The sequence below is a fragment of the Protopterus annectens genome, chromosome 11.part0, assembly GCF_019279795.1.
Source record: "Protopterus annectens isolate FY-2018-M chromosome 11.part0, PAN1.0, whole genome shotgun sequence".
NCBI lineage: Eukaryota > Metazoa > Chordata > Ceratodontiformes > Protopteridae > Protopterus > Protopterus annectens.
In genome coordinates, this window is record NC_056745.1 from 211,297,055 (window position 1) to 211,311,206 (window position 14,152).

General features: G+C 43.0%; 1 protein-coding gene across 1 annotated transcript in view; it reads right to left on the reverse strand.

Moving 5' to 3' along the window:
- Positions 1 to 2,069: 2,069 nt before the first annotated feature.
- Positions 2,070 to 14,152, reverse strand: part of SNRPF (small nuclear ribonucleoprotein polypeptide F) — a 56,804-nt gene continuing 44,721 nt past the window's right edge. The window contains exon 4 of the mRNA XM_044087632.1: positions 2,070 to 2,471. Within this exon, the coding sequence (XP_043943567.1) occupies positions 2,405 to 2,471 (67 nt within the window). The 3' untranslated portion in view covers positions 2,070 to 2,404. The remainder of the gene's footprint in view (positions 2,472 to 14,152) is intronic.

Here is a 14,152-nt window from a genome sequence, read left to right on the forward strand (position 1 = left end):
TGGACAAGATGAATGGTAATCAGTATATGTTACAGGCATTTTAAAGGAATACTTAAACTCCTTTATATGAAGGATTGAGAAAAAGCATTTTGGTAACATGATTTACTGTAAAAGTGCTATTCAAGATGATAGGAGTAAGAGATAAGGGAACACTTACTGGCACACCAGGCAGACAGCAAACAAATCTGTTTGATGTGTATTGTCATGCAAAGCTGACTGAATAGGTGAACCTTGCAGGGCAGGAAATGTGATGCTCTTGCTAGCAGGGGGTTGGTATATGGGAGGAGTAACTGAAGAAACTGAGGCATGTCAAAGTTAAATGCCAAAAAAAAAAAACGCCATTATCTCGGCAAGGAGACACTATTTCTGGAAGCTTTTTTCCCAGAATGTGTAACATCAGCAGCAAAAACTTGTAAGTAGCACTACTGCATGACAGTGAATTATACTTGAGGCCTCTGAAAAATAGAATGGAAGAACTGAGATGAGAAGCTAAGTGGAAGAAACAGTACTGTAACAGTATAGCTATGGGCACTAAAATCTCAAATACAGTGGACTGTGTATTATGGGCTAGATTTTCTTTTAGAACAGAACTAATTCTCATCAGGATGTCTGCCCCCAGGAGGGCAGTCAGGGGTACAAACAGAATAAAATTAGTATTTACTACTTCATTGCGTTATACAGGTTTGCAAAGAGCCAAGCTTAAGGAAAAGTGAAAAAAATATATTTGAATTTTTTTTCACTGTAGTGGTCCTTTAAGGAAGCTTACTGTCTTTTTACAACACTTCATGGCTACTTTATTAAACCACAAGATACCGTGTTTCAGAAATTAGGCTTCAAAGTCATGTCATTCTGCTCACAGAATTTTCATTACTGCAAGTAAGCCTTTGCTGCTGATGCAGGCGCTTTCAAGAAACGAATGCGCAAGTGCAAAATAAACAAGCCATTATGTAGCACTGCAGGAGGGAACCAGCACTACAACTAAAACTGCCAAACAGCATCACTGCATCCTTCGGGAAAACCAGTACCCTGGGAAAACCAGTACCCTGGGAAGTTAAGGGCAATACAGTCCCTCAGGATTTGGGAACAAACAGTAACCTTACACAGACCATTGTCCATAGTGGAGTTAGTCCTACTATAAAATCGCACAGCATGCAAGCAAAGTGACTGCAGGTAGAGTTGTTTGCCCACCTTTACTCTTCCAGGCCAATGCTCCCTTTGACATGCCATCAGGCCAGGCATATGCCAACCCCCATTCCAGATTCCTCAAAATACGGCTCAATTCCTATACAGAGGTCCTCAAAACACTCACTGCCCCACTGCTGCTAACAATCTTTAACTGAATAAATATTTTGACCCTATACCAGTGGATCTACTGCACATATGAATGTAAATTCAGAAATATTCATTCCAATGACTTCTGTACCTTACAATTTTACTAAGATTACCAGGACATCTTGGAGGAGATCACCCCTTGGGAAAACAAAACTACCTTTCCATTTACACAGCTCATATCAGTCCCTAATCAATGTGGATCGATGACTGGGTAAAACTTCAGGATGGTAGTCTATACTTATGGAAAGCAGCATCTAAAATACTATTCCTACAATGTAGCCCCTATACTCAATGGTATTCCTAGAAATACCTCACAGAACCAACCATCCTACAGTTACAATACAGACCATGGAATTAAGACAAAAGTCTAGTCAGCAGGTAATGTGCTAGGCCTAAAGTGGTCTGCAAAGCCAGTTGGCCTAGTGTTTATCATTAATCTACAAGTGTCCAAGTATTTCCAATAAATGCACGAAGTAGCCACTTTGACAGAGCTGGAGAGACCAGCAGGAAGCAGCATGGATAAAGAGTTAGCAGTATGGGAAGCCATTAGTGTCCTAGACATTTATGCAAGGCAAATCACCTTTCTCACTGCATCCTCCTCTGTGTAGTACAAGTACTTTTGAAGGAAACAAATCAAAAGCTTTTTAAAAACAGGCATATATATTTTTGAAAAATGTCCCAACATGGGCTGAACACACTACAAGTGAAACATATGCTGGAAGTAAACTTGAAAGTGCTCTTTTACGAACAATGTTTATTTAAAAAAAAATTGCCCTACTAAGACTGGACACAGACAATGGCTCAAAATCAGACATCCATAGCCTTCTCAGAACAAAGAATCTTGGTACAGAATGGACTATTTTCTACAGTTTTTGGAAAAAATTTATATTTAGTGGAACATCTAAAATGTTTAAAAGGTTAGCCTGACAAATGCCATTCATAAACAAATGAAAAGTTGCGAGTGCAATATGCACTTATTTTACACAAACTGCAAAACTGCAGTTAAAAACATCCAAGACAAATTTTGCAATAAGGGGAAGAAAAAAAAAAAAACAGGAAAAACAATTTGCAGTCACTCTCTCATTTCTCCATCTTCTTCCTCCTCTTCAACACCTCTAATGTACAGAACATTGTTGCACCTATCAATGAAAGAAAAAAAGTTATGATCACTATGCACATATCTACATAAATCACTAGTGTCCATTTGCAATGTTTTCCCCAAGTTACAGAAAAAAAGCACAGTGAGTCTCGGATGCAAGTTTATGTAACCCTTTATTTGCAGCAAATATCTAGTCACGACACTGCAGGTTACCATAGATTGCTGCTCCATGAAAAGTTTTAGAAATGCACACACTAGAACAATGGAATTGGGGATAGGCACACAAAGCAGAGTACCATACTTTTCATTCTAAATGGTACAAAAATATAATCTACCAGAGGCTACAGGTACTGATGAAACCATCTGAAAAAATGTGCAAATTAATCGCTTTAATCCCAACAGCACTAAAATGTTTACCATATCTTTTCCGCACAACTACACCCTTGAATAAGAAATTTTTCCCAATTGGCTTGAGGGGCTGTACTGACTACTTCCCATCTTGATGTAATTTTGACAAGTGCACTTCTGGGCAAAACTTAAGTGGTGTTCCTGAAACATACTACAGCAGTCTGCCTTTTGCAATGCCATCAACATTTTTGCTAGTTGTCAATGCTTAATCGGACTTGCTCTGAATACTAGAAAAGTAGCTCACTGTGTTGGACTGTTTTAACAGCCAAACTCTAGCCAACATCATGCTGCCTGAGTGAGGTGGAGCGTTGTGAGAGTCTAGTAGTTTCCAATTTAAAAAGTTTATCATGAAATCAAGCAATTTGCCAGAATGGGGCAGCCAAGAAGCTCCATACGTCCAAAGAGAAACCAAAAGTAAGGGTGACCATTGTAGAGGTCAAACCGCTTGGAACCCTGACTGAAATGTGGAACTGAAGTATTTGGTTTCCCTGATGGTCATGGCAGAGAATACATAAAGAACGTTAAGTAACAAATGCACAAGAATACTTCAGTATGAGACTGCAGACAGCAGCAGTTATGACAGGTAAGGCAAGAAACTGAAATCCAAGACTGGTGTTTTGAAGGGGAAAAGTGGACTTTGACTGATCACAAGTCCTGGTGGGGACAGTTGTGAAACACTGCAATACTACACTGAAGTTAAATGGAGTAATTTAAGACTCGCTAAAGGTAGTTTCAGTAAAATACTAAGACTTACAACACTATTTTCAAACCCTCTCCTCCTACCACCCAACACTACAACCTGCGAGAGATGCAATTATAGCCAAACTGGAAGCAAAGCTCTCTCCAGCCAAGATTGTGCAAGACTGTCAAGGATAAAACTTGCACTACAACTCAAGCAACTCATAGCCCTTAAACCCACACATAGCAACACTAAAAGTACAGTTGTGTACACTTACCATAAATGTAGATGTCAGTGTATTCACTGTTGCAGTCATTACATTTGGGTTATCTGCTTGCAGTAGCCCTCAGTCGGCCTGATTAACAAAATAAGTCTTTGTTCCTGCATCAGGGTTAAAAAAACATGCAGCCGACGCCATTACATCAGTTTCTTGCCCCAGATGTCAGGTGCCCCCTAATGGGAATCAATTAACTATAAACAAACAAGGTTATACCTCCACACACACAAAAAAAAAAAAAAAAAAAAATGCAAATACACCAAAAAGTAAAGGAGAGTAGAGGTATAGCCAAAAGAAAGGTGGATGGAGGGAGGGTAACTAGGACTGCAACAGTGAATACACCAACATCTACATTAAAGTGTACACAACTGTACTATGTTCACTGTTGCAGTCATCACATTTGGGTAGATTCAAGGATAGGAGGAGGAACTAGCATTAGGACCAGCTACAAGTCCCTGCAGGACTGCAGTGGCAAAGCCAGCTCTGGATTTAGAGAAAATTTGCAGATGGTAATGCTTGGTGAATGTAAAGAACTCCAGGTAGCAGCTTCTAGGATGTCCCTGGTAGGGATACTTCTGAGGGGCTGTAGAGGTAAATGCAGCCCTGGTAGAGTGGGGTCTGATCCCCTGTAGGTTTTCCATGGTGCTTGTAGCAGAAATGAACGCAATTGGCCTATCCATCTGAAAACTGTTTTCTATGAAATAGCCTTCCCCTCTGCCCCTTCAGCAAATGCCACCAGCAGTTGGACAGGACTAAACCTCAAAGGAAATCTGACCAAGTAGAATCTAAGTTGTCTGTGCATGTCTAAGGAGTGCAGTATTCGTTCCCCTTTGTTCTGAGGATTAGGAAAGAGTCTGCAAAATGAATCGACTGATTAAGGGCCACACTGGATACCACCTTAGGCATGAAGGGACTGGTCCCAAGGGACACCCCGTCAGCAAGAAAGATGAAAGGCTCCACTGCCACGAGGGCCTGTAATTCAGAAGCCTTTCTTGCTGAAGTGATTGCTAGAAGATAAGCGGTTTTCCCCAAGAGGAATTTAAATCCACAGTGGCAGGTGGCCCAACTGGAGGAAGGGGGAGCTTTTCCAATATGAAGTTAAGGTCCCATGCTGGAGTTGGGGCTCTCCTGGGTGGGGCTCTCCTGGGTGGTCGCAGATTTTTGGCCTCTGAGGAACTGCTTGAGCAGTGGACGAGTGAAGGAGGTTCTGTGTTGTAATGAGCTGAAATGGCTAAGGCGTGAATTTTGGAGAAGGAGAAAAACAGGCCCTTGTGAAGCATCTCGGTTAAGTACTGTAAAATCCAAGGTACATTGGTTCCAGGCACAGAATCTTTTCCATTTTTCAGCACAAGATTATCTAGTACTAGGCCTCCTTGTCTCTAAAATATCCATCACTGGCTTACTGAGGGATAGTAGGGATTACCTTAGCCAGGCAACTAGGTTCAGTGTATGAAGCAGAGGGTGCAGAATCTGGTTCTCCTGCTGAGACAATAGGGTACGAGTCTTGAGGCAGATGTCATGGTGCCAACAGTGACACTGTGCAAGAGACTGGTACCAGTGTTGGCATGGTCAGTCTGGTGCAATCAAAATAGTCCTTTGTCTTGTTTGATCTTTAGTAGTACTTTTGAGAGCAGAAGCAGAGGAGGAAATGCATCCACTTTCCAAGCTTGTGGGGAGTCCTTGTGCAAAATTTGTCCAACTGATAGTTCTGAGGGGAGGCAAACTGGTCTATATCTGGGCTCCCCCCCATTGGCTCATTAGCACGTTAAATCCTTAGTTCCAGTTTCCACTAGTGTGGGTCCATGAGGTTTCTGCTTAGTCTGCCAGTGTATTTAGTTTTCCTGGCAGGAATGGAGCTTGTAGATTCACTTTTTAGCTCAGGGATAGGTTCCTGAATGCCATAGCTAGTCTGCAGAGAAGGTAAGAATGGGTACCCCCCCCCCCCGTTTATGTACCACGTGAGTGGTGTTGTCCAGCTTTACCATTGTCCTGGAAGAATGTGGTCCTTGTTAGCTGTACAAAATGATCAACAGCCTTCATTTCCGATTGGTTCCATTTGCCCTGAAAGCCCTTCCCTGCCAGGTGACGCCCCCCCCTCCCCCATGCATAATCTGATGCATCTGTTAGGGTTTGGGCAGCAGGGGGTGGTGTGAATGGTAGTCCCTTGATTTGCTGGCAGGCCTCTACCCACCAAAGAAACTATCTGTAGGCAAGGTATGATAGGAATCATTGCTTCTAGATCCTGAAAATGTTGACACCATAGGCATTTTTAGACACCATTGTTGTTTCCTCATATGCAGTCTTGCATATGGAATTAGAAGAAGAGGCCATGAACCCCAAGGCTTGTAGTATTTGCCTTACATATAGTATGTTATGTTTTTGTGGCTACTTGAAGTAAGTTGTCAAATTTCTCTGGCGTGAGAAAAACCACCTGGGAAGTTGCATTCAAGCTTGCTCCCAGGAATAAGATTTGTTGACAGGGTATCAGGCGATTTTTTTTTTTTATGGTGTACCCCAGACAAGTTAACACCCTTTGTACAAAAGGCCAGAGGATTCAAAAGTATGTCCTGGCTTTCTGCCTGAATTAAACAATTGTCCCGGTATGGGTATATTTGAATATATTTGCCTGCAAAATGCAATGAATGGGGCTAGGCACTTTGTGAATACCCTGGGCACAGTAGACAAGACAAAGGGCAGTGCAGAGAACTGGTAGTGATTGTAGCCCGCTTTGAAGCTTAGGCATCTTCTGCACAGGTATGCTTCCTTTAGAGTGCTACCATCCAGGCATCCCTTTCCTAGCATAGGAAGCTAGTGAAGAGTCAGCATCTTGAATTTTGGAACCACCAAAATGGTGTAGAGTAGACAGGTCCAGAATAGGACACCATGAATCATCTTTTCTGGGTACTAGGAAGTCTTTAGTAGAAACCTTGTACGTTTTAGTCTGGTACAGTTTGAATAGCCTTTAGGTTTAAAAGAGTATTTGCCTTTGAGCCTCTGCCCACCAATTGGGGGGGGGGGGGTAGATCTGGCCAACCTTTTGGTGTTGGTAATGTGTGGAAGTGAAATCTGTATCCCTGGGACACTATTTAAAACCCATTTGTCCTGGGTAATGGGTTCCCAGTTTTTGACCTGCAGATAAAGCTTTCCCCCCTAAAAAGTGCATTCAGTTGAAAAAAGTGCTTGGAAATTTTAAAATCAAGTCACGAGACAGTTTTCCATAGGGGGAGTCTTACTACTCCCAGATTTGGAAGCGGAAGCCCCCACTGCTTAGTCTTGTGTGTACCCTGGGACCAAAACCTGTGGTTCCTGCTTATCTGGGTTTAGATTGAGAAGGCCTGGAAGGAGCCGGAGAGGACCAATTCTTACACAGCCAATGCCTACTAAATCTTAAGAGGCTGAACTTGTAAGAAATCTTAAAGTTTGAATAGATTTAGCTTTCTCTTCCATATTTTTAAAAACTTCCTCAGCTTTGTTACCAAACAGGTGGTCCTAATTTAAGGGAGTATCCAACAATTTAGCTTTAACATGATCAGGCAAAGGGGCAAAGATTGCTCCTCAAGCCAAGCATGCCTTCAGAGTACAGATCCAGTGACAGCAGCCCTGCAAGAGGCCTCTAAATAATTAAACCCACATTGCAAAGTATGTTTTCCAACCTGTTCAGCAGAATGCATAGAGTCCTGTAATTCCTTATTTTCAGCAGTCAGGAATCAACAATTTTCTGCTTAAGCAATCTAATATGTTGATACTTTAACATATGAAACTGACAGTTTAAAGGCCCTAATGGCAAAGGTTGCAGAAGTGTAAACCTAGTTACCCTATCTATCCAGCACCCTGGAGTCTATAAGAAGGAGTAGGGTTTTTGGCAGTAGAAGCCTTAATGCCCTTGGGTCCCTGTAGTCTCTGGATCCGCAATAGGAATTTTAAAAAGGAAATGTGAGAATCAGGAACGCTGTGATATCGGTCAGGTTTTCTGGAAGCAGGAGGCAAATCAGCGGCAAAACTAGATTCTAAAAAGGCATCAATGTCTAGTACAGAAGGTATAGACAAAGGCATATACTGAGGCAAAGAAATCCCTGAACCTCTCAAATCAGAAAAAATCCTGGCTTTCCCAGCGGAAACGCTCCCTTACACAGTGTACAAGGTTTCCAAAAAAGAAAAAAAAATTATATATATTCCTCTGGAGGAGAAGCAGAGGGAATGAGTCCTCAGTCAGAATCCTCATAAGTGGGAAAAGGGTAAATCCAGATCAGAAGAATCTGGATCCTGGTCAGAAGATTCATAAACAACTTAGTCCTAGGTCTTAAGAGGGTGGTTGGCTTCCCTTGATTAAAAGGTTATAAGATATTCAGCCATTTTGTTTTAGGCATAGAGGCCTGCATGCATGGTTCAAGGTTTAGGCCTTAAATGAGGCGGGCCAGTTTAATATGCAAGTCCATAGGCCTGAATACACCCTCCGAAGCCGGTGCCTGCACAGCGGCTCTGGACCCATCCAAGGTAGAGACTACCACAGGTTCCACAGTTGAAGCATCTCACGGCATACCACACTCAGAATGGGTCTGCAAGTCAGAAGCTGCGAAAGCGCCTCACCGAGTACCAGCAAACTGGCTTAGAAGCGTTGTCGGCAGCTTTGGACCTAGGCAGCCTTTGGTGTTTGTTCAGAATTCTGGTAGTCTGATGGCTTACCGACATTTCTGGATAATTTAACAGAGAACAGAAATACTTGGGCAAAAATATACTGCCAACTGCTAGTGCATTGATTAAAGGCACAAAACAGACAGCAAGGTATGTTGTGGTCTGGGCCTAGGCAAGAAATACAGAAAGTCTGAGAGGCATTTGCTTTCCACAAGAAATGAAAGTAACTTACTGACATCGGTAAGGAGCAGGAAGTTTCCCCAACGGGGTACTTGGCTTTAAAGACTTCGGCTCCGAAACACTAATGAAAATTTGAGGAGTTGGCAGACCAGCACTTGCAAACTGCTTCTGCTTCATGCACCGCAAGAAAGACTGATGTAATGGCGTCAGCTGCATGTTTTATACCTTGATGACATGGAAGTGACAGCAACAGACGCAGGACCAAATCAGGCCAACTGAGGGCTACTCCAAGCAGATAACCCAAATGTAATGTGAGGACTGCAACAGTGAAACACTAACATACCACATATGCGTGGGCCCTTAATATTAACCTGCCCACTCACTCGGCTGAACAAGGAGAAAATTAGTCAGCTGCCAGGATCCATCACAATGCATGCACTCAAGTCACTCTACACGTACAAATACAACTCTAATTGCCCATGTTTGAGTGAATGACTTGAGACGCATCTCGCTGGACTACATAGAGACATGGAAGAGCTGTGGCCTAGGCAGGTAGGACCCTAGCCCTGAGTAGCATCCTGCCTTTGCCCAGAATGATACCACAGTACAAGGACAAATGATTGACTTCAACAATTGGCTAAGCTTCTGGTGTCACACAAAGGGGATCCAGTATCTGCCTGGGAAGACTGGATCAAAAAAACCACGATGCTTTGCCAGAGATGGCCTGCACCGGTCACTCCTGAGATTCAGGTTACTAGCTAAAGCTCTTACCACCCCTATAATGCCTTTTTTTCAAAGGAAAAAACAACCAGCATAAGATACAAGCATGCAAAATCCGAAGGTAATGCTACTCAATGCTAGAAGTCTAAACCTCAAAATGCACTCAAGCACTCCTAAAAATGGAGGACATATCTGTGCAGTACAGAAACCTGGCTCAAGGTTCCAGAGAGCACCCCTGCAATACCAGGCTACAACAACACTTTTTGGCCACAAAACCAAGACCGAAAATCTAAAGGTGGAGGAGTGCCCATATTCACACCTCCAGGCTAGTTGCCCAACACAATGCATCTGAAATTCTCCAGGAACAACTAACACTTATACTGCAATCCAAACTGTAACTTGCTAGAGATCCACCATGCACCCAGATTCTCACTACACCTTTCTAAACATACACCCTAATACTGGGCGATTTCAACTACCTGCCATTAACTGGGAAAAACTACTCTGGTACTAACACCTTTTCCCAACGGTTCTTGGAATTAATAAATTCCAATGCCCTGGATCAACTAATCCATTGTCCTACCAGGGGCTCCCAATATCCTAGACCTGGTCATTAGCAACATGGGAGATACTCCACACCAGTGGTCAACCCCCTCATCAGGTCTGACCATAAGCAAATCACCCTTGACATCCACATCCTACCACCCCCCCCCCCAAGTAAGGAAACTTCTGTAAAATACTTCTCCAAAGCCAGCTTCATGCTACTGAAGTCAGAACTGAAACTTCATGACACCCATGAAGACAGTATCTGAAAGTTTGACTGCTGAATCCCTACACCAAGCCACTGTACGAGCACATCCACTTGTGCATGAATCGTGACATCCCAAATAGAATCACAATGTTCTCCTCCCAAAAAATAGTGCCAATCTGGTGGTCTCCTATAAACAAAAACTATACAAACAGAAGAAACTGTTGCAGGAGAGGAAAATCCCAGGATGCAAAAAAAAAAAAAAAAACCTCCCTCACCAGCCTCTAAGAAGCTGAGATCCCTCAAAATCCTCAAAAGCTAGTTATGAAAATAAAATTGCCAAAGATTCCAAAGACAACCACAAGGCATTCTATAGTCGTTTCACAAATCTAAATGGCAATGCTCAAATCTGCTCTGAGCGCAACAGAATGGCATAATACTGATCAAGGATATTACCAATATCCTGGCAGATAGATTTAGTGCCAACCTCACCCCTCTCCCCCTAAAGGGCCCATCTCAATACCAACATTGCCAACTTCCAGTAATCAGCCACACAGGTAGAAACCGCACTCTCCAAAGCTAAGAATACAGCATCCAAGGGACCACATGACATTCCAGGTTGTGTACATGAACTACAAAATGAACTGGCACCTCACCCAAGTGTCATGTTTAATCACAGCCTCACCTCAGGCTTCAAGCCCACTGAGTGGTGGCACAGCTACAGTTATCCCACTCCACAAGGGGGAAATCTACCTTGGATCCTGGGAACTACCGTCCCACTAGTCTGACTAGCCTGATCTGCAAGGGCATGGAACTTCTAAACGACATCGGCAACCTTCAAACACTGGACCCCACCCAGTTTGGGTTAGTGAAGGGCCGATCTTTTCTCCTGAACCTGACTGAATCAGTCTCCAGAGCTGTGGACGAGGGTAAGGCAGCCCACACAGCCTATATGGACCTTGTCAAGGCCTTTGACACCATCCCCCAACTCTGGAATCATAGATAAACTTACTAAGCTGGGCATATATCCTTATGTCACTCATGGGTTGCCAGCTGGCATACTGAGAACCCACACTGTAAAAAGTAGCAGACTCCACATCCAGCTCCAGACAAGTGACAAGTACCTCAGGGTTCAGTCCTGGGGCCACTTGTTCGGTATCTACTTCTCGGAAGTACAGGCCAACACTAAGGGACACTGGCTAACAGTTTGCAGACTACTGCAAACTAGGAGCCATTATTGAATTCCCCAAATGATGTGGATATTCTACAAAAGGGCCCTACTGAAACAGATGCCTGGTGCCAGCGCCATGGGCTCAAGCTTAACGCCAAGAAATGTATAGTCATCCCCTTTGGAAAAAACATGTACCCACAAATTACCACATAGGTGGCAGTACATTAATCGAAAGTGTGATGAGACTTGGGGACACAGGTGGACAGTGGTCTCACCCTCTATAACCATATCGCCACAACAGTCAGGAAATCCTGTGTGGCACACATCACCAAGGGGTTTTCATCCAGAAAAAAAGAAGGTCATTGTCCCACTGTACTCATCCCTCAGGACCCATTAGAGGGAAACACCCAGTTTGGTATGCACCTCACAAGACAATCTGCAACAGCTAGAAAGGCCGCAGAAATACCTCACTAAAAGAATCCCAGGCCTAAAAGCAGATGCCATATGCTGACCATCTAAAAAAACACTCCAGTTACTCTGTGGCACACAGTCTACTCGAGCAGATCTTTGAGTAACATACAAGGCCATGTCAAACCCTGAGCTGTTGGACATGCTGCACTTAAAAGAAATCCCAATACCTCAGAGCCATACGCTCCAGGGATCTAAACCTTGTAATCACAATGAACAAAACACGGAGGGATAGGTTCCCGACACAGCCTCCCCATACATGACAGAGCACCTCCTTGGCCCTCTTCAAATGGAACCTCGATTGGATGGGAGAGGAAATTCACCCCGGAGATAATGTCAGTCACCCTGCTAGACAAGGGGTCCAGGGAAGTAAATGTTCTTGTGGGAAGAAATATCCAGGAGTTATGGCTAGGCTTGTATAGGCCCTAGAGCCGATAGCCTAATACCAACCTATGAACCTATAAACACTGCACAAACTTTTTACTGGGGAAGCTACCCCACATGTAGGCAACACTCCTCAAACTTTTATACAAACTCCAGGGTCATAAAAACAGAGGGAGAAACTTCTCATTTTCAGCAAACACCACGTTTAACACCTTAACTAGCTTTGCCAATTTGACACCTTCTCCAAGTTACAGGAAATCAACATTAGTGTGTAACAGAAAAAATACAGACATTGTGGCAATCTGCCAGAGTTACCAGCAACTGAAACTTGAGACAAGATTAAAGGCCATAGAGTCTGACAAGTGATACCATGCCAGTCCTCTCCCCAAAGCACAGCTATCTAGGTTTAAAGGCAAAGTCATCCAGGTGCACGTCAGTTACTGGAGAACAAGGCTTCTAATCTGCAGATTTAGGACCCTGGTTCCAACACTGGAGATCTTTGACTTGGACATTGGACAACCAATTCTCATGAGACAAATACACCCCCCCCCCCCCAAAAAACAGAGGAGTCAGTGAATCATGGAGTTTAGACTTTCAATCTTTGATTAACCACCTTGACTTGGGGTTTGTTTAGCGAGATGCATCATGAAAAAAGGAGCTGCACTCTACAAGTAGGCTGATCAATACAGAGTACAAGAGCTACTGAACACCTCTTGATATGGAGGAGCTTCCTCCAGTAACTAGCTAAAAACTGACCATATTACAATTGCGGTTGTGACTAAAGTTCCTGGTGCTCAAATTTTGTAGCGGTGTTCCCATAGAGTACGTGTTGACTTGTCTACCAGTGATGCTACATTATGTACACTAATTTCTGGGCATATTCTCCAGATGTGCAAGTAGCACAGTTTACTGAAAGGTAATTAGTCACCCCAAAATAAGTTGCCAATAGGGAGATAATTTAGAAAAGAAAATCTTTGCTCCCAGGGGACAGTGCTGTACAAGTTACTTAAATCAAATAGCTTGAAAGTTCAGTTTGTGGATGCCTATTTTAAAGAGACTCCATTACTATTGTTACTGTGTATGAAGTCAGTCATAAGTGCAAAATCCAGCTATGAAGGCAGCATTCTTTGTATTTATGCCACACCTTAACTGATTCACTCCAATGGAGCTCAGGAAGTTTGCAACTTCCAATGGGTGGCACTAGCTTTTTCACAGAATCAAACTAATGTCCTCATATCAATTTTTCACATCTTTGGAAGCACAGATATAAATTGCAAACTTCAGCAAACTATAGTAGTAGTATTTGGGTTCTAGAACTTTGACCCAAATCAGTACACAATAACTCACATTTGTAATACTTTGTAAACCGCTTACAATCTCCGCAACCACTCGTTAGTCAACAGCACCTCATCTGAGAGCTTTCATGAGGCTAAGGAGTTCTGTCAGCACGTTACTTGGTTGTTGAAATTAGAAAAATGTGCAAATATCTACACAAATCATAAGTTACTTACATGCACTAGACAGCCTGTGTAAGCTTTAAGATGAAACCTTTTAAAACCTTGTACATAGCATGGTTTTGGAATTATGGATGCAAATATTAAGCAATATTTGACGTCTAAAGGCATACAACGAGTAAACTGCAGATGCACCTGGACAGGTCCACAGACATGGGATTTTTTTCTACATGCAATACCCCAATATCAGGAGTTTATTCAACTGACTGTTATCCAGCTTCAAGACAGGACAGAAATTGCCATCCACAGTGAAGTTCAACTGAACATTTTGCCCCATGTTGAAATGCATTTAATAAAACTAACCTCTCTCTTTGTACCGAAAGAGAAGGATTCCACACCGGGCCAATACCTAAACATGCATGGGGAGGCAAATTTCTCCTCAGGGTTTAAACCTCAAGGTGCCTTTTCTCCCAGTACTACCATATCACAGTAAGTTAGGAGTTATGGGCTCCTTAGGATCCTTGTAGCAGACATCCTGGCAATGAGACCACTCAAGCTAGCCATCTTGTCAAGTCTTATGCCCCAATAGAGCTGCCCATC